General features: G+C 37.1%; 1 protein-coding gene across 2 annotated transcripts in view; it reads right to left on the bottom strand.

Moving 5' to 3' along the window:
* The window catches only part of LOC150081035 (tyrosine-protein kinase Src42A-like), a 120,309-nt gene extending 95,558 nt beyond the window's left edge, over positions 1-24,751 (bottom strand). For both annotated transcript variants that reach the window (XM_090381045.1, XM_090381044.1), the window contains exon 1: positions 24,286-24,751. In XM_090381045.1, coding sequence (XP_090237171.1) covers positions 24,286-24,701 — 416 coding nt within the window. In that variant the 5' untranslated portion in view covers positions 24,702-24,751. The remainder of the gene's footprint in view (positions 1-24,285) is intronic.
* Positions 24,752-25,100: the final 349 nt, after the last annotated feature.

The following is a 25,100-nucleotide window of genomic DNA, read 5'->3' as shown; positions in this document are numbered from 1 at the left end:
TTCTTTTCAGCTTTCAACCTGTGGCAAGAGCCTCATTCGCCTCACCCTCGGCACGGCTCTGCCGAGGGCGGACTCGCTCCTTATGAGATTCAATTCCCAAAAAACTTTAAAAAATTAGAGGTTGAGCGAGAGGTATAGCAGGTTGCTCATTCCTGTTGGAGCTAGATATCTCTTTTTCCTCTAGAAATGCCAAACATCTGCACTACGCTGCCTTGGTAAACATCAGAGGCTAGAGCTTGCTCAAAAAATAAGGGGCCTAACTACCCTTCTTCGAGACATCAACCCTGATTTTTTAGGAATGTAAGGGGATTTCGCAAAAACTGCGAATTTTCACCTTAACTGTATTTTTATCCACGCCAACTTTGACTGTTGACGGAGCCACTAAAGCAGGAGTGGGCAACAGCCGGCCCCCTCGGTAAATGCATAAATATGGTAAATCCATACCTGACTACACTCGCACTAAACCGTAAGCGTTCGGCTTAATTCGGTTCAATCGGGAATCGCGGCCAGTGCAGCGTACAGCAGTAAACCAGGTGATTCTACCCAGCGTCAAAGAGTATTATACTGTATTTCCTAATTATTATTGTAGCATCGATCGAACGAAGTTCCTTTGGGTTTGACTTCTTATTGAAAAAAATAATATTGGTGCAAGATATTTTATAAGTCAGTTTATGCCTTTTCTAATTATTATAATTTTTAAATTAATATAATTTATAGCCCATAAAATGAGTCAATTAAAAAAAAGAAAAATTAATGCCGAATGCTGCATTTTCAATGATAATTGGACATTCAAATATTCAATTGCAAATATAGACGATAAAGCTGTTTGTTTGGTTTGTAACGAAACTATTTCCGTTTTTAAAGAATACAATCTAAAAAGGCATTTTTCAACAAAACATTTCGTAAAATATAAGCTATTTCCACGGGAACAAATGAAAATTAAAAAAGAAAATTTAAAATGTGTATTTTAGCAATAAATAGACTCATACGCCAACCATGAAAATATAAGTATTTTACTGTAACTAAAATATTTACAAATAAAATAAAATAGATATTTACAAAAACTGCTATTATATTAAATTAAATTATGTACATTGTAAAAAAAAAACATTAAAACTATGATGAAATCCTTGCGATAAAATACACTAAAATAAACCGGATTAAAAGCGATAAAAATCTGGAGCTTTCGGAAGCATCGGCTTCCTTCCTCGGCAGTAACAAAACTTCCTGCAGCACGTCCTTATATAGCAGGCTCACGGTACTTATACACGTGGTTCAGTCGGCGCATGGTCTGAACTGGAAGCGGAAACAGCTCGGGAACGTGTCAAGCAAAACCGTTCATCCGCACTTAGGATGATAGTTTCAAACAAAGGATGCATACGCATACCTCTGTCCCTATTCATAATATTGTGGTCTGATGAACAGATTCGTAGGCTCTCGAGCTATTTACGGTTCCAGAACCCATGCGCTCGATCCACAATAACCACGTCCTCTGCGGAGATTTGATGCTGCTTCTCCCAAAAATGTTCGGCCACAGCAGACTTATTGTAATCAACGGTTTTTATAGCATTTGCATGTTCCCCCAGACGATCTTTGAGTCGTCGTTTTGTCTCGCCCACATAACATTCCCCACAATCCGGGCATTTTATCCTGTATACTACTCCACTACTCAGGTCCTTTGCTATTGGGTCTTTTACCTGAGATAACACTGTGTGCAACCTCCGCCCGGGAAGCTGCACACAGCGTGTTTTATAACCCCGCAAAACTCTAGCAAGATGCTCAGTAAGGCCCGGATAGTAAGGAATGTATGTGGTAGCCACGGGAACAAACGGTTCATGACGGTTGGACTCTATTCCTCTACTAAATCTGTCTATGATCCTCTGGGGGTATCCGAATTTTCTAAGGTCTGCTGTGACTCGTCTAATTTCACATTCTTTGTCCTCAGAGGTAGTGCAGTGTGACCCTGCTCTATCTAATAGAGCTTTCACTACACTATTCTTATGCTGCCCAGCTTGTGCTGAACTATAATGGGTGTACTGGCCTTTGCACATGGGTTTTTTAAACACTGAAGTTTTAACCCTAGGGCCTATCCTAGAGACCAGTACATCCAAGAATGGAAGGGTACCTCTTGTCTCCACCTCTGAGGTAAATTGTATAAATTGGGAGAAGCTATTAAGCCAATGGAGTGCATCATCCTCTCTCCCCTTCTGGACCACGGTGAAGGCATCATCAACATACCTTTTCCATTTCTTTATGAGAAACTGACATCCACTAAAAACCCTATCCTCTAACTCTTCCATGGCCAAATTGACCACGATGGCACTAATGGGAGATCCCATGGCTAGGCCCGAGGCTTAAAACCAGTGTTTAAAAAACCCATGTTCAGTATAACATGCTATTGTATTTTACACTAAAAATGGACATGCAGATTTTACATCTTTCACAATTTGGACTGCTCTATCACACATGCTTCAAACTTGCGATTAAAACTTTCATCCCAGTTAGGTTGATACACCTTGTCGGTTGGTCAAGAACTTAATTTTAAATTTAATTTTTGATAACAGAAATTTACTTTATCTCTGTTGGTATTTGCTTTTTTTATTTTATTTTTTTTTTTTCATTTAAAAAAACTTTTAGACAACAAAAATTAAATTCTAGTTTGAAAAATGTATGTGTGAACTAGTCTTGCAGCCCACAACCATCAGCACTTTGCTTTGGCCTGTAGCCAAAATGCTGACTGTGAGGTAAGTTTTAATCACAAGTTTGAAGCGTGGTTTGAGCATGTGTGAGTGTTATATTATACATAGAAGTGATTGGACATTGTCAATTCTATTTTTTTTTCTCATATTTAATATGTAATTAGTAGCAAAGTTCCTTTGCCACTAATTACATATTAAATACAAAAATCCACTAATTATTACATAGTAATAACATTCCTGGGATATTTTATAATATTGATAAATTCTGAGAAAGATACATAATACACGAGTAAGCGAGATAGAAAAATTGAATATTATTAAAAAAGAATATTTTCAAGTCAGATTGAAACTACAGTTTGTGACATGCTAGTTTTAAACTCAAGTGACCCACAACACTACACAGCAGAGGACAATATGAAAATGAGCAGCACTTAGTCTGCTGATTGGACTTTTGAACCATGTAACTGTAATACACCTGAGTTGTCAATGAATTATGACTACCTCATTTGTAATGCACTATGTCACACAGCTCGCAGTATAAAAAACTCAACAGTTTCCTATGCTGCAGCAGTGGTAATTTGCATCTGGTCATGCAAGTCAAAAGTGATGAAGTAGCAGTTATAGGACATAGTAAAGATATTATGGAGTTTCAAAAGGGATTGTGGAAGCTTATGTGAATGGTGTCAAACCACCTCCCACCAACAGAACTGTAAAGGATTACTCAAGGTGGACGTTTGTGGTAAGCAAAGAACAAGTTTTACAAGCTCAATGGCAGGTTACTGTGCAACAGTTGACATTGCAATACAATCTGGGGAATGCAAGACATCCCAAATAACGATGCTGTGCACACTCGGGCATATAGGGTTCCACAGAAGACAACCCAAAAGATACCCTCTCCTTAATGCAGATTATCATCACGAATAATGCTGTGGTGTCAACAACACACTGGAGGACTGAAAATGAGTATGCTGGTCAGATGAGTCCAAATATCTGTTGCAACATGCCTTCATGTGTGGTGCAAGCAACGTGAGTCCATGGACCCAACATGCATGGTGTCCACCATTGAGGCAGGTGGAGGTTGCTTAATATGGGGTGTGTTTTGTTGGTAAGAACTAGGACCCCTGGTGCATATGGCCTCCTTACATTTCACTGGTGAGGTGTACAGGCAGCTCTAAGGAGACCGCGCACCCTGCCATATTGCATTTTTTCCCAGACAGAAATGGGATCTTCCAAGGTGATAATGCAGCGTGTCATCGGGCCCACACTGTGCACAAGTGGTTCAAGGAACACACTGAAGATGTCAGCCATTTTGATTGGCTTCCCAATTTGCCTGACCTCAATCCAAATAAACACCTGTGGGATGTTTTGGAATTGGAAATGAGACACACGGACAAGGAACGGCATCTATTTCATCACTGAGGAAAGCCTTGCAGGCAGCATGGCTGCAGCTCCCTACAAATGTCTTCAGACATCTTGTGGTGTAAATGTCTAGGCAAATAGCAGCTGTTATCCGCACAAATCGTGGCCCAACACTATTAGGTAGGTGTTGTAATTCAGTGATCATTCACTGTATATACACTATAATAAATCTAGACTGATTTAATTATATTGATTCATCACACTTGCACACATTTTTATTAATATATACAAAAATAATCATGGGTTAAGTAGCATATGGGCAGAAGAACAGTCGGTGGATTTTTGGCTGCTGTAAAGGGATAAGTATTTTTAATTTTTACCGTATTCTTCGTTAATTAACATACTACATTGTGTTTTACAGAGATATTAAATAGGTTTGGTAGCATTCGTTAGCTTCTTATTTTGAATTTAACTAGCGATTTTTGGAAGTTACGACTCCCTCTGTTAGCACCAATATTGTTGAACTAGCCACCATATTGTAGTCAATAAGAAATGGCATAATGTGTGTGTATATATATATATCTCGAATTGATAGCACAAGGTATAAAGTAAAACTAGATAGCATAATAAGAAGCACTCAATTAGGAAACAGTTAGCTTATTATAGTATTGTCAATTAATCAAAAATATTAATCTTATTAAATTTCATTGTTAATTAAATTGTATTTAAACGGAAATCATGACCCAGACAAGAGCTGCGAAACAAAGATCACAGACTAGCAAGAGTGCTGTGACTCAGGGAAGAAACAGAGGGGGCGATTCTCCAACGCATCACAATCTCAAAAAATGTTTGCTGAACTTTCTAAAACGGGACATGATCTAGCTAAGAAGGATGTCTTTGCGTGTGCTATAGGCCTAGAGTTTCAAGAAATTAGGCACCAACTCAGCGTTCTGATGGGCATCTATGAGATGCTTGAGGTTTAGGGTAAATGCCCTAGAAGAAATTAATGAGGGGGCCCATCAAGCTCAGCTGTCCAGCTCAACAGCAGGAGTCACTCCTGTACATCAGGCAACACAGAGGCAATCTCCAAGGCAGAATGTGCTGGTCTCAAAGGAATTATTATTTTTGGTGACTCTATTGTTAGGGAGACAGGGAATATACTATGCAAGAAGGATAGGTGGAAAGGACCAGATGTCTGTCTGTCAGGGGCAAAAGTTGATGATCTTGTAAAGCAGATATCATCTTTTAAGGGCACAAAAGGTAACATTGTTGTACATGTTGGAACTAATAATCTGCTGATGAGGCTAGTGGGAGCCAGATGTATTCAAAGCCGCTAAGTGGATTTTCTTATTTATTGATTTGAAATTATTGTTTTTCTAAAACTTTTGATTTAAATTTAGTAGTATAGCATTATTTTGTGATTTTCTGATTAATCTGGTGTATTTATTCTTTACTCGGCCTGGTAATTGCATCATATCCATGAGTTACAAGTTGCAGCTACTCTGAACGAGAAGTTTTTTAGCCATATTTAGCCACTTTATCGACCAATTGATACATCGAATTATTTTCTATAAGTACCTTATAGACCTAGTCAGGATCGTTAGTTTATTCTGAATTAAAACAGCGAGATTTCGATGTTAATTAATACTTAAGTGTCCGTAGATTTACTGTTCGTAACTTGTACGAACTTATTCTTATACAATACAACGTTATATCCCGAACTAGATAGTGTTAGTATAGGATAGTATATAATATCATATTGTCAACTAATCAGCAAAATCTATTAAATTTGTTAAACTTTGTTTTCAATTAAATTGTACGTTTAACTAAATACATATAACGACTTAGATTACAAACGTCACATAATTAATACATAACTTGATACGGAAGTTATATAAACGGAACTCATAGATAATATTTGATACTGAAAAATATATATACCGTTATAACTGTGTTGGGATACAAGTTTAGGGTTATAATTTTGTACTGAAATTGAAATTTTATTGAAATTAAATCGAAATCATGACTCAGACCAGAGCAGCAAAGCAAATGGCTCAAGCTAATGGGAGTGCTGTGGCTCAGAGGAGAACTGGGGGGGGGGGGCAGTTGCCCTCTGAATCACAGCCTTTTAAAATGCATTGGTTGCATGATGTTTGTGGAGCAATCGGGTATGGGACATGATATTGCCATGGGGAATGTCTTTGTGTGTGTGCAATGCAAGGAGTGTAACGAAATCAGGCGACAACTCAGCATTGTTATGGGCCTATATGACAGCTTGAAGGACAGGGTGGATGCCCTCGAAGGATCTAAAGTGAGGGCCCATCAAGCTCTCAGCTGCCCACATCAACGCCAGAGCTTGCACTTGGTCATCACGCAACACAGCGGCAACCCCCAAGGCAGAATGCGCTGATCCCAAAGGAACTAGTAGTTGTTGGTGACCATATTGTCAGGGAAACGGCGAACATGGCTTTGTAAAAACGATAGGTGAAACAGGACCAGGGTATGTCTGCCAGGGGCAAAGGTAGATGACGTTGTAGAGCGGATATCATCTTTTAAGGGCACAAAAGTTGATATAGTTGTACACATTTTCACTAATGATATTAAGAGTAGGAGACCAGCAGAATTACTTAACAAGTACAGGTCACTGTTGAAAAAAAGCTGTGAATTGGGGTTGAATTTGAAAGTGTCTGCAATTCTGCCCACACACGATAGGAGGGAGTATATGATGAAAGCCTTGTCGATCAATTCGGCGCTGGAAAGATTGTGTAAGGCTCAAGTGGTAGAATTTTTTTCAGCCTTGTCTGTACTTGTTAACAGAAGGGACTGCTTCTACAGAGATGGGATACACTTAAATAGAAAGGGTGCAAGAATATTTGCTGATGCTATCGAGGCAGTGTTAGGTGGGTCGGAAAACTGCTAGCTTGGGGGGAGACAAAGACCAATAGATTAACAGTAGTCACTGGCAGAGGTGAAAATAATTCTTGCACTGCTTCTATTGGAATGAGCAGAAGCCTGGAAAACAAGATGCAGGCTATTTCAGAGACTGCTGGGAGTCATTGCGGTACAAGTAAACACATGGGTTGTGTTAGGGTAGCTAAGAAAAAGAACAGGTGCATGTATACTTGCGTGTACACCAATGCTAGGAGTTTGATAAATAAATCTGACGAATTTCAGGTGTTGCTCAAAGCATCAAAGGCAGATATTGTTGGGATATCAGAGACGTGGTGTCACACAGATATAAGGAATGCAGAACTGGAATTTGGGGAGTACAACATCTACAGAAAGGATAGACAGGATAAGAAGGGAGGAGGGGTTATGCTATTAGTTAAGAAACACATAAAATCTAAGGAAGTGAAGCCAGTCGACATCGCTGGACAGTGCAGTGTCGAGTGAGTTTGGTGTGACATAAGCATCGGGAGATCAAAATTAAGAGTAGGAGTGTGCTATAGGCCTAATGACTCTGATGAGTATAAGAAACTGTATGGGGAAATAGAGTGGGCCAGCAAATCAGAGAGTCTTATAATGGGGGATATTAATTTCCCAGATATTGACTGGAATTTGTGGGTTGGTCACTCACACACAACAAAGCTTTTGTGGATTTATTGGATGATTGTTTTCTACATCAGCATGTTGGAGGCAACTAGAGGGAGTAATACTCTTGATTTGAATATCAGTAGTGATTCTTCATGCATTAAAAATCTGCAGATAGAGGAACCACTAGGTGGCAGTGATCACAGTGTGCTGAAGTGTAATTTACTCAAAGAGGTAACTAGCATCAGGGAAAAAGGGAAGGGTTATTGCTTCCATAAAGGTGACTACGATGATCTTAGACAGTATTTAAATTCTATACTGTGGGACCAACTGATGATGTTACCAACAGCAAATTCAAAATGGGAAGCATTCAAAGAACTTATCTTGGAAGCTACTAGGCTTTACATACCAACTAAGAAATATTGTTCAAGGTTTAGGCCTAAATGGATGTCAGATGAACTAAAGAGACATATGGCAGAGAAGAAAAATGCATGAGGCCAAAACGACCTCAACCTATTCTCAAACTTTAAATGGGTGAGAAGTCTGGCTTGCTTGACTCGAAGCCCGAACGAAAGGATGTGAGTGCCCAGTGGGCCACTTTTGGTAAGCAGAACTGGCGCTGTGGGATGAACCAAAAGCCAGGTTACGGCGCCCGATACGAGACGCTCATTAAATATGAACAATACCAGTGCCGATGAATCTCAGCCAAAAAGATAGAAAATTAGTACAAGAAAATATAATGAAGATTACTTAAATTTTGGTTTTACGTGGACAGGGGACATAAATTTCACCTTACCTTTATGTGTTGTATGTGGACATAAAAAAGCAAACAGTGCAATGGTTCCTAGCAAGCTAAAACGCCATATGGAAAAAGTTCATCAAAATTTGATGTCTAAAGACAAAAGGTATTTTGAACGATTAATGACAAATAGTGCCAAACAAATACAAAAATTGGAAAACACAATAAAAGTGTCTGACAAAGCACAAATTGCCTCCTATGAAGTAGCGCAACTTATTGCACAAAAAGGGAAACCTCATTCGATTGGAGAAACGTTGACCGGTCCTGCTTGTCGTATAATGGTGAAATGTATGTTCGACAAAGATGCAGAAGCTGAAATAAAATTCCTCTTTCCAACGATACTATAAGTCGAAAAATAATCGATATGTCGGAAAATATAGTAGAAAAATGTTCAACAAAAACTTGATGGTTACATTTTTGCTCTGCAAATAGATGAGTCAACAGATATCAGCAGGAAAGCACAATTAATGGGATTTGTTCGATTCATTAACGGAGATTTAATCATGAACCAATTTTTATTTTGTCTAGAATTGCCAGGAGGAGAAGAGGAAGGGAAATATTTAATTGTGTAGATAACTTTTTCGAAAAGACAAAGTTATCGTGGAATTTTTGTACAGGCATTTGTACAGATGGTGCTACATCAATGATCGGACCTGAAAAAAAGGTTTTTTGGCGTTTGCAAAACAAAAAAAATTAAAATCTTATTTCTACACATTGCATTATTCATTGAGAAGCTTTAGTAAACAAAACTCTCCCGACAGAATTAAGCATTGTACTAGATGACGTAATAAAAATTAACTATATTAAAAGCAGACCTTTAAAATCACGAATTTTCAAAGAATTATGCGACAGCATGGAATCTAACTACAATTGTTTATTATTACATAATAATATTCGTTGGCTTTCTAGAGGAAAAGTTTTAGAATTGCGAGCAAAACTTTGTGCATTTTTTAAAAATGAAATAAGTACATCAGGAAAACAAAAGAATCGTATGAAAATACAAAAATTTTATGATTGTTTTAACAATGTATTGTGGTGTGCAAAACTGGCTTACATAGAACATATATTTGCACAACTTAATATTTTAAATACTAGTTTACAAGGGCGAAACGAAAATATCTTAACATCAACAGATAAGTTAATTGCTTTTGATAAAAAATTATGCTTGTGGATGAATAAACTTGATGAAAATAATTTAGCTATGTTTACTAAGATTCCTGAACAGATGAGATATTTTCTTGCACCAAAGGTGAAAAACCATTTGGATTTGCTTCAAAAGGCAACGAAAACATATTTTCCATCTATTAAATCAGAAAAATATGACTGGATTCGAAATCTTTTTATTAATGATACATCAAACTAGAATCTTTGTCTTGAAGAAGAGGAAGAACTGATTTCCCTTTCATCCGATCGAACATTAAAAATCAAACATTCGGAATTTCATTTGGATACTTTTTGGATTTCAGTCAGAGATGAATATCCAAAGTTATCTAAAAGAGCAATAAATATTTTACTCAAATTTTCGACATCGTATTTATATGAGTTAGGATTTTCAACTCTCACTAACATGAAAAATAAAAAACGATCAAGATTGGAAAATGTCGAAGATGACCTGCGAGTTGCTCTGTCTGAAATAAGACCTGATATAGCAGAAATAACAAAACATCGTCAATCACATATGTCACATTGACTATAATTTTTTAAATAAAAATTTATTTGATCTCTATAAAATATTTGAATAATTTAAAGCTTTGCTGAAGGCATACATATTTTCTTTTTGTATTATTTATTTAATTATTTTTATATTTTATTTTGGTTGTAAGAATTATTTGCATAACACAGATATAATATAAGTATAAATAAAAAAAATTGCTAATATTATTTTTCATTCTATTTATTTAATTTAGAAATTTCTTCTTCTATGACTGCGTAGATGTGCCGCGAAATTTTTCTTCTTTGGAAAATGTGCCACGAGAGTAAAAAGATTGAGAAACACTGATCTAGACAAGACTTCAGTTATAGCTCGAACACAGTATGGTGTTGTTAAGGGGAAGTCTTGCCTGACCAATTTGATTGGATACAATGATGCAGTCACAAAAATAACTGGATGCAGGGAATAACTTTGATATTATATAGTTGGATAAAGGCTTTTGATAATGTTGCACATGGAAGACTGATGCACAAATTGGAGTAGTGTGGCATTGGAGGCAAATTGCTGCTATGGATAAAGGTGTGGTTGAGGGGGAGAAGACAGAGAGTGGTAATCAATGGATACTGCTCATCGTGGACTGATGTTATTAGTGGAGTCCCTCAGGGTTCAATGTTGTGTCCATTATCGTTTTTTGTATTTATAAATAATATTGATGATGGTATATCAAGCTTAATGTCCAAGTATGCAGACGATACAAAGTTGGCTGGGTTGTTAAGGACACTACTGACGCTATGCTGCTGCAACAGGATTTGGAAAGGTTGAGCAGATGGGCTGAGAGGTGGCAAATGAAGTTTAACATTGACAAATGTAAAGTACTACATATGGGAAACAGTAACCCCAGAGCAACATATCAACTCTGCGGTACTACACTGACAGTGGTACAGAATGAAAAGGACCAAGGGGTAATTGTGCAGACAGATATGAAGTTCTCTGAGCAGTGCAGATGAGCTGCAAGAGTAGCTCATGGTGTCTTGTCAATGATATACAGGAATTTTTCTAGCAGGGATAAGGAGGTGATTATTCCCTTGTATAAGGAAATGGTTAGGCCACATCTTGAGTACTGTATACAGGTCTGGAGGCCTCATTTCAAGAAGGATGTAGAGCTGCTGGAACGGGTACAGAGAAGGGCAACAAGATTAGTGAATGGAACAAAGTGTTGCTCTTACGAAGAAAGGCTTATGTTTTGCAAATTACAGTGTCTGGAGACTAGGCACCGGTGAGGTGATCGGATAGAGGTGTATAAAGCCTTGAATGGTTTGAGCATGCTCAATGCTGATGGGATTCTGCCTCTTGCTCAGAATCACCTAAAAGGGCATAAATTCAAATTGAGGAAAGACAGATGCAGGACATATGTGTGGAAATTTGCCTTTAGCCAGCAGGTAGTTGGTTGGTGGAAGAGACTTCTATCCCTTGTTGTGAAAGTTGATAGCCTAAATAAATTTAAGGCTCAGCTGGACAGGTATTTCGAACAAATGGAGGGGTGAAGTGGAAGTTTTTTTTTTTTTTTTTGACTGATGCTGCATAAGCTTGTTTTCTTGCATCATATGCCTCTACTAATGCCACTAAGAGTAAGAGATTTGCAGATTTACTCAACAAGTACAGGTCAATGTTGAAAAAAAGTTGAGTTAGGTTTGAATGCAAAAGTGTCTGCAATTCTGCCCAGACACGATAGGGAATATATGATGTGAGCCTTGTCGATCAATTCGGCCCTGGAGAGATTGTGCAAGGTTCAAAGGGTAGAATTTTTTTCAGCCTGGTCTATGCTTGTTGACAGGAGAGACTGCTTCTAGAGGGATGGGTTCACACTTAAACAGAAAGGGTGCAAGAATATTTGCTGATGCTATTGAGGCAGTGTTAGGTGGGTCGGAAAACTGCTAGCTTGGAGGGGGATACACAGACTAAAAGGTTAACAGTGGCTGCAGGCATAGGGGAAAGTGATTCTTGCATTGCTTCTATTAGAATGAGCAGCAGTCTGGAAAGCAAGGTGATGGAGATTTCCAGGACTGCTGGAGGTCATAGTGGTACAAATAAATACGTGGGCTGTGTTAGGGTAACTAAGAGTAAACACAGGTGCATGTATACTTGCATGTACAACAATGCTAGAAGTATAGCTAATAAATTTGATGAGCTTGAAGTGCTAGTCGACATCAAAGGCAGATATTGTTGGGATATCAGAGACGTCGTGTCACACAGACATAAGCAGTGCAGAATTGGAATTTAGGTGGTATTACAATGTGTACAGAAAGGATAGATAGGACAGGAAGGGAGGAGGGGTTATGCAGTTAGTTAAGAAACACAAAAATCTAAAGAAGTGCATCCAATTGATGTTGGTGGACAATGCAATGTTGAATCTGTTTGGTGTGAAATAAGCCCTGGGAAAGGAAAAATGAGAGTAGGTGTGTTTTGGGCCTAATGAATCTGATGAGTATAATGAGCATTTGTGCAGAGAAATAAAGTGGGCCAGTAGATCAGAATGTCTTATAATTCGGGATTTTAACTTTCCATATATTGACTGGAACTTGTGGATTGGTCGTTCGCACACTAGCAAGACTTTTGTGGATTTATTGGATGACTGTTTTCTACAGCAACATGTTGAAGAGGCAACTAGAGGGAGTAATACTGTTGATCTGATTATCAGCAGTGATTATTCATGCATCAAGAATTTGCATCATCAATATTCATGCATCATCAATAAAGGAACCACTGGGTGACAGTGATCACAATGTCCTGATGTGGGAATTACTTAAGGATGTAACTACCATCAAGGCCAAAGGGAATGGCTTTTGCTTTCATAAAGGTGACTACAGGGGTCTCAGACAGCTTTTAAATTCTGTACAGTGGGATCAACTGATGATGTTACCATGTTGAATTCTAAATGGGAAGCCTTCAGGGACTTAAAATTTTGGAGACTACTAGGCTTTTCACTCCAATTAAGAAATACTGTTCAAGGTTTAGGTCTAAATCGATATCAGATGAACTAATGAGGCTTGTGGCAGAGAAGAAAAATGTATGGAATACAAAGTATCAGGTGACACAGAAGCCTATGGTAGGTATAAACTAGTCTGTAATCAAGTCACAAAGGAGATTAGGCAGGCAAAGGCAGATTACGAGAAATCTTTGGCTTCCTTCTAGAGTTTACATAAGTTCTTTGCTTATGTAAACTCTAGAAGGAAAGGGATGAATCAGATTGGACCACTTAACATAGATGGGTTGACTATTGATGATCATGCTCAGGTAGCTGATAAACTGAATGAGTATTTTGCATCTACATTCATACATGAGGGGAGTGCCAGAAGTTTATCAAACTTCTGGCACTAAGTAAACAGGGAACTAAGTGATTTGTAATAACTAAGAGCAAAGTGGAGGAGAAATCGTTGAAGTTAAACATAAAAAAGGCACCTGGGGTGGATGGGAGTTATATTAAAGGAGGCAGCAAAGGAAGTAAGCAAACCCTTATAGCCATAATTATGAGAGCTTCCTTGGACTTGCGGTGGGGGGGGTCCCTATGGATTGGAGCTGTGCAAATGTATCACCAATTCACAAAGGGGGTTCAAAAGGTGACACAGGTAACTATAGACCTGTTAGTTTAACTTGTTCCAGGGAAAATAATGGATCTACATTCACAGATGAGTTCTTTAGGGAGTGGAATGCTAGAAATTAAAAGTCTAACAGGGATCTAAATGATTTTGTGATGACAGAGGAAAGTGGAAGAGAAATTGATGAAGCTTAACAAAAAAAAAAAATGCTCTTGGGGTGGATGGGATTTTTACAATGATATTAAGGAATGTAGAAAATGAGATAAGCAAACTCTTAGCAAAAATTGTGAGAGCATCTTTGGATTCAGGAGAGAACCATATGGACTGGAGATGTGCAAAAGTATCCCTAATTCACAAAGGTGGCACGACTAATTACAGACCTGTGAGATAAACTTCTCTTCCAGGGAAAATAATGGAGTCTCCAGTTAAAGACGTAATGCAGGACTATCTAGACAGGAATGCAATTATACTGCAGTCACAGCATGGATTTGTTAAGGGGCAATCTTGTCTGACCAAGATGACTGGATACAATGATGCAAAAAAAAATTTTTTTTTCAATATCATATACTTGGATTTCAGGAAAGCTTTTTATATTGTTGCACATAAAAAACTGCTGGACAGCCTGGAGCAATGTGGCATTAAGGGCAAGTTACTGCTCTGGATAAAGGGATGGCTGAGCAGGAGACTAGTTATTAATGGACACTACTCTTCAGAGACTAATGTTATTAATGGAGTCTCCCATTGTTCAGTGCTGGACCCATTATTGTTTTCGGTATTTATTAATGATATTGATGAAGGTATATTAACCTTAAAGTCTTAAATAAAAAAAAAAAGGCCAAGGGATAATTGAGCAGTCAGATATGAAGTTATTATTATTATAAGCAATATGGTGCAAGGAAGCCTGAGACTTATGCTGCACCAGGCAAAAAAAATTTCTGGGTTATCCTGTGAGTGAGTGAGAGTGAGTGTGCGTGTGAGAGAGAGAGAGAGAGAGAGAAGAGAGAGAGAAGAATGATGATATCCAGCTCAGGACACTGAGTGTGCCAAACCCATACTCTCCAGATGTGAGTCCTTGGGGCTCTGAGCAATGCAGATAGGCTTCCAGGACAACTCATGAGGTTTGTCTACAATATACAGGAACTTTGCTAGCAGAGATAAGGAGTTGACTACCTATTGTATAAGGCAATTGGTGTGCTTCTCATGTACTGCACACATGGCATTTTAGGAAGGATACAGTTGCCGGAACAGGTGCAGAGAAGGGTAATGTGATGGGTTAAGGCAATGAAACGGTGGTCATACCAAGACACTTCAAGTTCTGCAGATTGCAGGATCTGGAGAAAGAACCCACAAGGTGATCTGATCAAGATTTTTAAGGTTTTGAATGGATCAAGCAAGCTCAATGCTGATGGCATTCTTTCTCACAGGTGGTTTATTGTCAGAATAAACTTTCATCTGACATTGTGGAATTGAGCAGTTTTAATAAATTCAAGGAAGAACTAGACAAATTATTGGTGGGAATGAACAGGTTATGTAGGAAGGTTTTTTTTTTTTTTGGCTAATGCTTTATAACAGTGGTTTTCAACCTTTTTATAATAACGGCACCCCCTAAGTAATTTATTTTATTTTGCAGCACCCCTACTCAATTTTCTGCCTGTTAGATCCGATTCTCTCTCTGTGTATATATATATAATTTTAAAAAATATATATGTTATATAATATTTATTACGATAATATAATTATAAAAATTACATTTCATAATATAAATTATATATATACGTTATATAATTTTATTCTTTATATAGAGGTACTAAGCAAACCAATTATAGATCACCAAAAAATTAAATACTGTACACCTTTTTATAATGAAATAAACATATAAATTAAAAAAGAATAATAAGTTTAAGTAACTTAAACCCAAATTACGTGGCAACCCCTGGAATGTTGTTGCGGCACCCCGGTTGAAAACCACTGCTTTATAAGCTTGCTTTCTTGCATTATGCCTCTAATCTACTACTACTAGTAGTAATAATTAATTCTAAAAGAGCCATATATAAAATTTCACAAAAATCCATGTATTAAGAGTTGAGTTATTACAGGTAGACAGATGGACAAAGAAATACTACTTTTTAAACTAGTATTTCTTTGTCCATCCTTCCATACATGTGGGCACATCGAAGGATACAGCAAAGGCAATAGGTACTTTATGCATATGCTAATACCTAAAATAATAATAATTCAATAGTACACACATGAACAGCATTTCAAAACAAATGTAGGAGCATATAAAAAAAAAGTTAGAATAAGTGTCTCAAAAGTCATTACTTCCAAAATTTTAAATATTAATCATAAATTTAAAAAACAAGAAACTGAAAAAAAGCTAAAGCCAAGCTCTACTTGGCTTTAGCTTTCAATCAGCAGTTAGCATGACACATCACAATTCTCTGGAATTTTCACTGTTTTGAAATATACAAAAGTTTCAGCACCTTCTAAATGTGATTTCTGAGTTCTTTGGGTGTCCAACAGGGACAAACAGCTGGCCATCTCATTGTATAAGGCAATAGTCAGGCCATATCCTGAATACTGCATACAGGTCTGGAATCCTCAATTTAGGAAGAAATGCAGAGAAGGGTAGAAGATTAGTCAGAGACTAAAATGAATACTCTTACCAAGAATGTTTGAATTTCAGTTATGCAAACTGCAACTCTTGCAAAGTAGGCACCTGCAAGGGCATGTGATTAAAGTGTTTAAGGCCTTAAATGGATTGAGTAAACTAAATGCTGATGTCATCACTACTCTTTCTCTAATTACACATATAAGGGGAACCAAATTAAAGTTGAAGATGGTTACAGAATAGAAGCATTTTTTTTTTTTTTTTTTTTTGCTGTAACTGATTACAGGTATCAACTTCCATCTAGCACTGTGGAATTAGATAATTTGAATAAATGTAAAGGATTAGACAAATTATTGGAAGGGGCAAGCAAATAAAGCAAGTTGTGTGTGTAGCACATTTTGCCATTACTGAATTCAGAATAAGGCTAGCAGGTGTGATATAACTGGTGAAACTAGAAATTCTGGACCTCTGCTTGACTGCCAAATGATCTTTAACAACTGTACTAAATAAGCTATCAGGCTCCTTGACCTCCAAAGCAATGGTAGATTTGGTAGTATGGTAGTTTTGCCGCTGTGCAAAATCCTCCTCCCAATTTTAAGCTATTTCATGCTGCAATCTAAAATATAGACAACAGATGACAGCACTTTTACTGGAAGCATTATTTGAAACAACCTGGGCTCACATATGGTGAGTATGGGCTTGGCACACCCAGGGTCCTGAGCTGGATATCATCATTTTTCTCCTTCTTGATGATTTCTTTCTATTCTTTCTACTCTCTCTCTCTCTCTCTCTCTCTCTCTCTCTCTCTCTCTCTCTCTCTCTCTCTCTCTCTCTCTCAAGAATTTTTTTTTTGCTGGTGCAGCATAAGCCTCAGGCTTTCTTGCACCACCACCACATACATATGTATGCTACTTATATACGTATATACTACTCAGGACAAACACATGAAAACATACGTTTTCATATGTTGGCCCTAAGTGGTTTCGCCACTTATCACTTGTTTGGAGAGATCTGGGTTCCATTCCTGTTGATGACTGGAGAAATTTTTAAAGTCCTCTTCAATCGAGGATATAGTTAGCTGATCTCAGGCAGGAGGCATCGGGCCTCCTCCCACCAAGAGTTATTCCAGGTTTTTCAGCCCAACAAACACATACTTAAACAGATAATACACTAATACAGATAAGTTATACTTTGGTGCTATTAACATAATAAAATAATTATTATATACATATGTATTCTGTATTTGAAAATGAAATGCACAAGGCATAAATCCTTATGGGTTTTGGTAATTAACTATATAATATCGGTGTAGATACACCATAGTTAACCCATAAATTTGAACTACGAATATAGTGTAAAGGGCATCATTTTAATTGTATCTCATATTGTGGCTGCCTTCATAACGAGATAGCTGGTATTGCACTACTTCAAATAAATAATGCTTCTCTAGTAGAGAAGACTACTGTTATTTATTTTCAGAGGATATAATGGGTGGTGGTATCCTCTGAAAATAAATAACAGTAGTCTTCTCTACTAGAGAAGCATTATTTATTTGACGTAGTGCAATACCAGCTATCTTGTTCTGAAGGCAGCCACAATATGAGATACAATTAAAATGATGCCCTTTACATTATATTCGTAGTTCAAATTTATGGGTTAACTATGGTGTATCTACACCGATATTATATACATATGTATTCTGGAAAAAATTAATGGGACTCTAGATAATGGCTGTGGACAGGAGGGGGTTGAACTAATCTAAGGATTATAAACCTCTGATTACTAATAAACAGAGGGATTAATAATCTTTAAGGCAACACCACTCAATGTATCCATTTTAAAGTTCTGAATTTAATTAAATTTGGGAAGGTTCAACAAAGGTGCAAAATGGACACAAAATGGATAACATCAGAAGGGAAAAAAAATTTAATTTTAGACTTATCAGAAAGAAAAATTAAGCCATCATCAAGTAGCTGAAAAGCAAGTTGAACAACAGTTATTACATTTATAGTATAATACATATTTAATTTAATTTGAACCACTTATAATACAATATATAATGTCAAATGATCAGTATTTTGCATTATATGTTGTAAAGGACTTTTTTTTGCTGCCAGAATGCTATAAATTGCCTAGGTAATATAATTGTCCCAACAGAACAAATTGCATCACACACACTATTGTTTCATGTCTAAGCCAACTGATTACAAGTCAATAGATTACAGTGGAACCTTGATTATCCATGTGTTAATCAACTGTGCAGCGCCTTCACATCTCTATCAACTTTACTTTCACACCATCATCACTGTTTTTCTTTGAAGATAATGGGTAATTTGATCTTGGCTTGCCATAAAGGACAAAGAAATAGAGGTAAAAATTTTTAATCTCTATTGCTACATTTTTAATTTAAATTTTATTCTTCCTACACCTCATGTAATTGTTTTTGTTCGTTTTTCTACTTTGTGTAGATTGTCTCATAATAAAACAGACAATGTGAACATGTTGTTTTAAATGTAAATGATAAAATTAAAACTGTTGAACGAATTCAAAGATGGGAAAGTATTACATTTTTTGGACAATAAAACACATCCAAATTTTAGAAAGAAAATTTTGGGAAAAAAATATTTTATTGCATGTCACTCCTTGAAGAATGTCAGGCATTCAGACTGTAATGTTAAAAAGTAAATGATTGCAACAGTGCTGACAGTGAGTTTTTGGCACTCTACAAAGAATAAAAGCCTTGTTCCACACTGACATTTTGTTTAGTAAGCACTTGTGATTCTGTGTTTTAAATTATATGCAATAATTTACCATCAAGGCAATGCTAATTCCAAGTTTCTTGAAGCTGTTTCATGTTTTACTAATGCACCCACAAATTTTTCACCTATTCACATACTTGTGAAACTGCTGGTCACTTTATTCCTCCTGGTAGTGTGAAATCATAATTTGGTGCCACCAAGTTATGATTCAGTGGTCACACATGCATGCTTTAAAGGTTTTGTTAATTGAGAAGTCCAATGGCTGCTGGTTGGCTGGCTAAGACCTCTTGGAACTGCAGCTAACTCAGTGTTTAATTAAGCAACCATCCTTTTTTTGTTGCTTCTGTAATGTGCAATCTGAAATGATTACACACTAAAAAAAACTAGCTTTTGCAGCAGGCCACTTGGCATTTTAACCTTACTTTCTCTAGCCACAGCTAGAAATAAAAGCATTAGTGTGTGCAATTAGTATACTTTAGGACCACAAGATGCAGACAGATTTTGGGTAACATTATCCAAGGGGGGGGGAGGGAAATACAGCTTATGGTACAGAAAAGATGAGAATTCTAAATTAGTTGCTGAATTTGAAATTTTCATCCAAATGGTTCAAGATATTTATGAGAAAAAGCAAGTTTTTAAATTTGTTTCATCGTCTGTTACATTTTACAAATTTCTGAAAATGAAACATCAAGATGTTAATCAATGTTTTCTATTAAGAATACTATCTATAATAATCTCCTTACCAGTATTTTTCAGTTTACAAGTGGTTCTAGCAGTAACCAGTGGAATGTATGGCAGTTTCTGATCTACTTTTAGAGGGAAACCTAGTGGATCCACAAATGAACAAAAAAATTGCTTAATGATTTTATACTTCACATAGCTGCCTAATGAATTTTAAAAAATGGCTGCAATCAGATAGCCTGAAGTCCACTAATTAAAAATTAAGTGGAGATAAAACAGCAGTCATTTTTTACTCTATTTTCAACATAACAGAAATCCATAATTTGACCAACAAACATTTATAATGCTGAGTAGTCCAGCTTATTTTTGAAAGTGCTACCAGTAAAAACAACTGAAACAAGATTAACACAAGGAAAAAAAAAAACAACCTACTACCCATTAAGGCCAAACAGAGAAGTGATAACAATAATATCATGTGAAAATAGCATAGAAATTGAATTTGATGATTGCTGGCTAAGCAAAGAACCCAGTTCCTTCAAAGAAAGAAACAAGAATTTTGATATGTGTGGGCCTACTGAAATGTCAACTGGACTTTGAAAAGAAAGGAGGAAAAAGTCAGTCAAGTCACTGTCTTGGAATGGAAAAAGGAAATATATATTTCCCAGCACGGGACAATCAGTAAGAAGTTGCACACAATCACAGTTCTGGACAATGTCTATCTGAGAATCAATAGAACCCTATTGAGAATGTAACTTCCTTTCAGAGTAGATGAAGATGAGACTCCCACTAGTCCCTGTGAGACAATGGAAGCTGTAGCAATAGAGAATGATAACAATATCTCTCAATAGGGAGACCTAGTTTTGGAAACAAAAAAATAATAGTATTATTCAACATAGGCAATCTTAAAGACAGGAGATTAATCAAACCTCCTATTTGTGGTTGCTATAAGTAGTTATATTAAAAAAAAAAAAAAAAAAAAAAGGAATTATTGTTTTTCTGACTGTTAATTGATTGTCATTTGTATTAGGACCAAAAACAAAAAAAAAAAAAAAAACATTAATGTACGTTAATTTTATCTTTTGGTAGATAATTTCTCTTGTATGTACACTTCCATGCAAAGTACTGCATATGAGTAGCAGTAACCCAAGAGAAATGTACCAACTGTGTGGTACTACACTCAGGGAAGTGGAGAATGAAAAAGCCTTTGGGGGGGGGGTAAATGTACAGTCAGATACGAAGTTCTTTGAGCAGTGAAGACTGGCTGCCAGAGCAAGTTATGCCTTTTCAATGATATGCAGGAATTTTTTTAGCAGGGATAAGGAGGTGGTTATCCCCTTGTATAAGGCAATGATCAGACCACACCTTGAATACAACATACAGGTCTGGAGGCCTCATTTTAGGGAGGATGTAGAGTAGCTAGAATGAGTACAGAGAAGGGCAACAAGACTTGTGATAAGAACAAAGGGGTGCTCTTATGAAGAACGGCACAAGTTCTGCAAATTGCAGCATGTGGAGACTAGGCACCTGCGAAGTGATCTGATTGAGGTGTATAAGGCCTTGAATGGTTTTAGCAGGCTCAATGCTGATAGGATTCTTCCACTTGCTCAGATTAAGAACCTGAGGGGGCACAGATTCAAACTGAGGCAAGACAGTTGTAGAATGGATGCACAGAAGTTTGCCTTCAGCCAAAGGATAGTTGATTGCTGGAACAGACTTTCATCTGTTGCTGTGGAAGTTTTTTTTTTTTTTTTTTGGCTGATGCTCAATAAGCTTGCTTTCTTGCATCATATGTAGTAGTAGTGGCATGTGATGCAAGAAAGCAAGTGTATAAGCTTATGCAGCATCAGCCAAAAAAAAAAAAATCCCACCATTGCCTGTCCAGTTCCTCCTTAAATTTATTTAACCTATCAACTTCCACGACAGAAGGAAGTTTGTTCCAGCAATTTACCACCCGCTGGCTAAAGGCAAATTTCCGCACATCAATTCTACATCTGTCTTTTCTTATTTTGAATTCATGCCCCCTTAGGTTCATAATCTAAACAAGTGTAAAGATCCCATCAGAATTCAGCGTACTCAATCCATTCAAGGCCTTATACACCTCAATCAGATCACTGCGCAGGTGCCTAGTCTCCAGCTGCTGCAATTTGCAGAACTTAAGCCTCTCTTGGTAAGAGGATCCTGTCACTCCCTTCACCAATCTTGCTGCCCTTCTCTGTACACGCTCAAGCAAATCTACATTCTTCCTAAAATGAGGCCTCCAGACCTGTATGCAGTACTCAAGGTGTGGCCTGACCATTGCCTTATACAGAGGGACAATCACCTCCTTTTCCCTGTTAACAAAATTCCTATATATCATTGACAAAACCCCATGACCTGCCCTGGCAGCCTGTCTGCATTGCTCAGAAAACTTCGTATCTGACTGCACAATTACTCCCAGGTCTTTTTCATTTTCTACCACCTTAAGTATAGTACCACACAGTTGGTACGTTTCTCTGGGGTTACTTCTACCCGTATGCATTTGTCAAGGTTAAATTTCAGTTGCCACTTCTTAGCCCATCTGCCCAAATTATCTAGATCCTGTTGCAGTAGCACACTGCCATTACTGTCATTAACAACCTGCCAACCTTTGTATCATCTGCAAACTTCGACACTGAGCCTGATATACCTTCATCAATATCATTGATAAATATACAAAACAACAGAGGACCCAACACTGAACCCAGTAGAACTCCACTAATAACATTAGTCCACGAAGAGCAGCACCCATTGATTACCACCCTCTGTCTTCTCCCACTCAACCATCCTTTTATCCATTGTAGCAACTTACCCTTAATATCATTCTGCTCCAATCTGTACAATATTCTTCCATGCACAACCAGTGTCAAAAGCTTTCCTGAAATCCGAATATATGATATCAAAATTATTTTTTGCATCCAGTTCCTTTGTAACCACATCATAATATCCAATCAAATTTGTCAGACAAGACTTTCCTTTAACAAACCCATGCTGTCTGAATTATTGCTGCAATCCTGTCTAGATGGTCCTGCAATGCATCTTTAACCAGTGACTCCATTATTTTACCCGGAACAGAAGTTAAACTAACTGGTCTGTAATTACTCGTGTCACCCTTCGATCCCCCTTTGTGAATTGGGGATACATTTGCACATCTGAAGTCCATGGTTGCTCTCATAATTATGGCTAAGGGTTTGCTTAGTTGCTTTGCCGCCTCCTTTAATATAACTGGATAGATCCCATCCACCCCAGGTGCCTTTCTTATGTTTAACTTCAACAATTTCTCCTCCACTTTGATCTCAGTTATTACAAAATCATTAAGCACCCTGCTACAATTTGATAACATTTTTTGATAACATGCCATTTTCAAACTTTAATAATTCCTCATGTGTGAATGTAGATGCAAAATACTCATTCAGTTTGTTTGCTATCTGAGCAGGATCATCAACAGTCGAACCATCGATGTCAAGTGGACCAATCAGATTCACCCCCTTCTTTTTAGTTTATATAAGTAAAGAAATCCTTGCTGTTTTTCTTAGCATCTTTTGCCAAAGATTTCTCGTAAAATGCCTTTGCCTGCCTAACCTCCTTTGTGACCTGATTATAGACTAGCTTATATCTGCCATAATCTTCTGAGTCGCTTAATAATTTATATGCATCCCATGCATTTTTCTTCTCTGTCACAAGTCTCATTAGTTCATTTGATAACCATTTAGGCCTAAACCTTGAACAATATTTCTTAATAGGAATGAAACTTTTAGTAGCTTCCACGATTAATTCCTTGAATGCTTCCCACTTAGAATTTACTGTTGGTAACATCATCAGTTGATCCCACTGTACAAAATTTAAAAACTGTCTGAGACCACTGTACTCACCTTTATGAAAGCAAAAACCCTTTCCTTTAACCCGATGGTAATTATATCTTTAAGTAAATCCCACATCAGTACACTGTGATCACTGCCACCTAGTGGTTCCTTTATCTGCAAATTCTTAATACCCAAATGATTACTGCTGATAATCAGATAAAGGGTATTAACCTCTCTGTTTGCCTCTCGAACATGCTGCTGCAGAAAACAACCATCCAATAAATCCAAAAAAGTCTTAGTAGTGTGTGAGTGACCAACCCAAAAGTTCCAGTCAATATCTGAGAAGTTAAAATTAATATGCCTCAACTAATGCTAATTACATGCATATTCTGCATTCCCTGTGAATAAATTGATTAATTTCTTTTGACCTTCATTATGTATATCTGCTCTGTATACAATTAGTGATTTCTTGTGAATAATTAGAATTTGTTTTATTAACTGCATTCCACTCCAGATTATTAACATGGGTAATCAAAGATCTAGTGTACAATTTTGAAACAATTTGATCTGATCATATAACCAAATTTATAAACTTTGACAACACCCCCTAAATGGGCGGACAAAACCTAATTTAAAACACATGCACGTCAATTTAATAAGGTCCAATCCAGTGAAAACTCGTCCAACACACTTGGAATAGAATTTCATTTCTAGTACATAACTAGAAATGAAAACTAATTCAACTTGGACACAAATGTTTTCAAAATACAAGGCTACTTACGGTTCTGCTTCAATCGATTTCAGTTTGGCGACATAGTTTGATGGAATGTAACCTTCTTGTTTAGTTGCCTTCGACCTGGCATACCACCAGTCTCCCTGTGTATCATTAAGAATTTCTAAGTGTTCGCCTTTTTTAAAACTCAAATCTTCATCCGTCCGTGCATCGTAATCATATAATGCAACAAATATTTTCGCACTAGAACCAGAAGAACTATCAGAATCTGATGGTACCGGTGGAAGGCTAGGCCCACATTTAATGTCATTAGGGTAACGAGGACCTGTCGGTGGCTGATTCGGTCCGGGGGGAGGGATTGTAGAAGGACCGCTTTCACCTGGTTCTCTGTCGACAGGTGGCTGCCCAGGAGTTTCACCTTTCTTCACATTTTTGTTGGCTGAACGACTAAAGCAATTACCCATGGCATTAAGCTCAACGCTCCAGTCACTCTAAAAGGAAATTAGTCAATAATTGTCCGTATTTCAAAATCGCCATAAAACGAATATCTTAACAACACTGTACAAAAGAAAAATGACTAACTCCGACTGCTAACATCAGCACACTGTGGTAGGTTTAATCTTCTCCATAACATACCAAGATGCTATGAAATTAAGATATGCGATAAAATAAATAGTCCAAATAATTATAAATGACATCATATGAGCAGCTTACGCTTCTTTAAAGAAGGCATACAATATATTCATTCAACTTAATTCACGACAATCCTCCAAACTCAAGTCGAAGAACAAGTAATTAAAAAACATCCTGGAAATGTATTGCTGCGCCCTAGATATATATTTTTTTTTTTTTATATATATAAT

This window comes from Mastigoproctus giganteus, chromosome 9 (genome assembly GCF_048544385.1).
Source record: "Mastigoproctus giganteus isolate SK-2022 chromosome 9, ASM4854438v1, whole genome shotgun sequence".
NCBI lineage: Eukaryota > Metazoa > Arthropoda > Arachnida > Uropygi > Thelyphonidae > Mastigoproctus > Mastigoproctus giganteus.
This window is presented reverse-complemented; position numbering and strand designations above follow the sequence as displayed.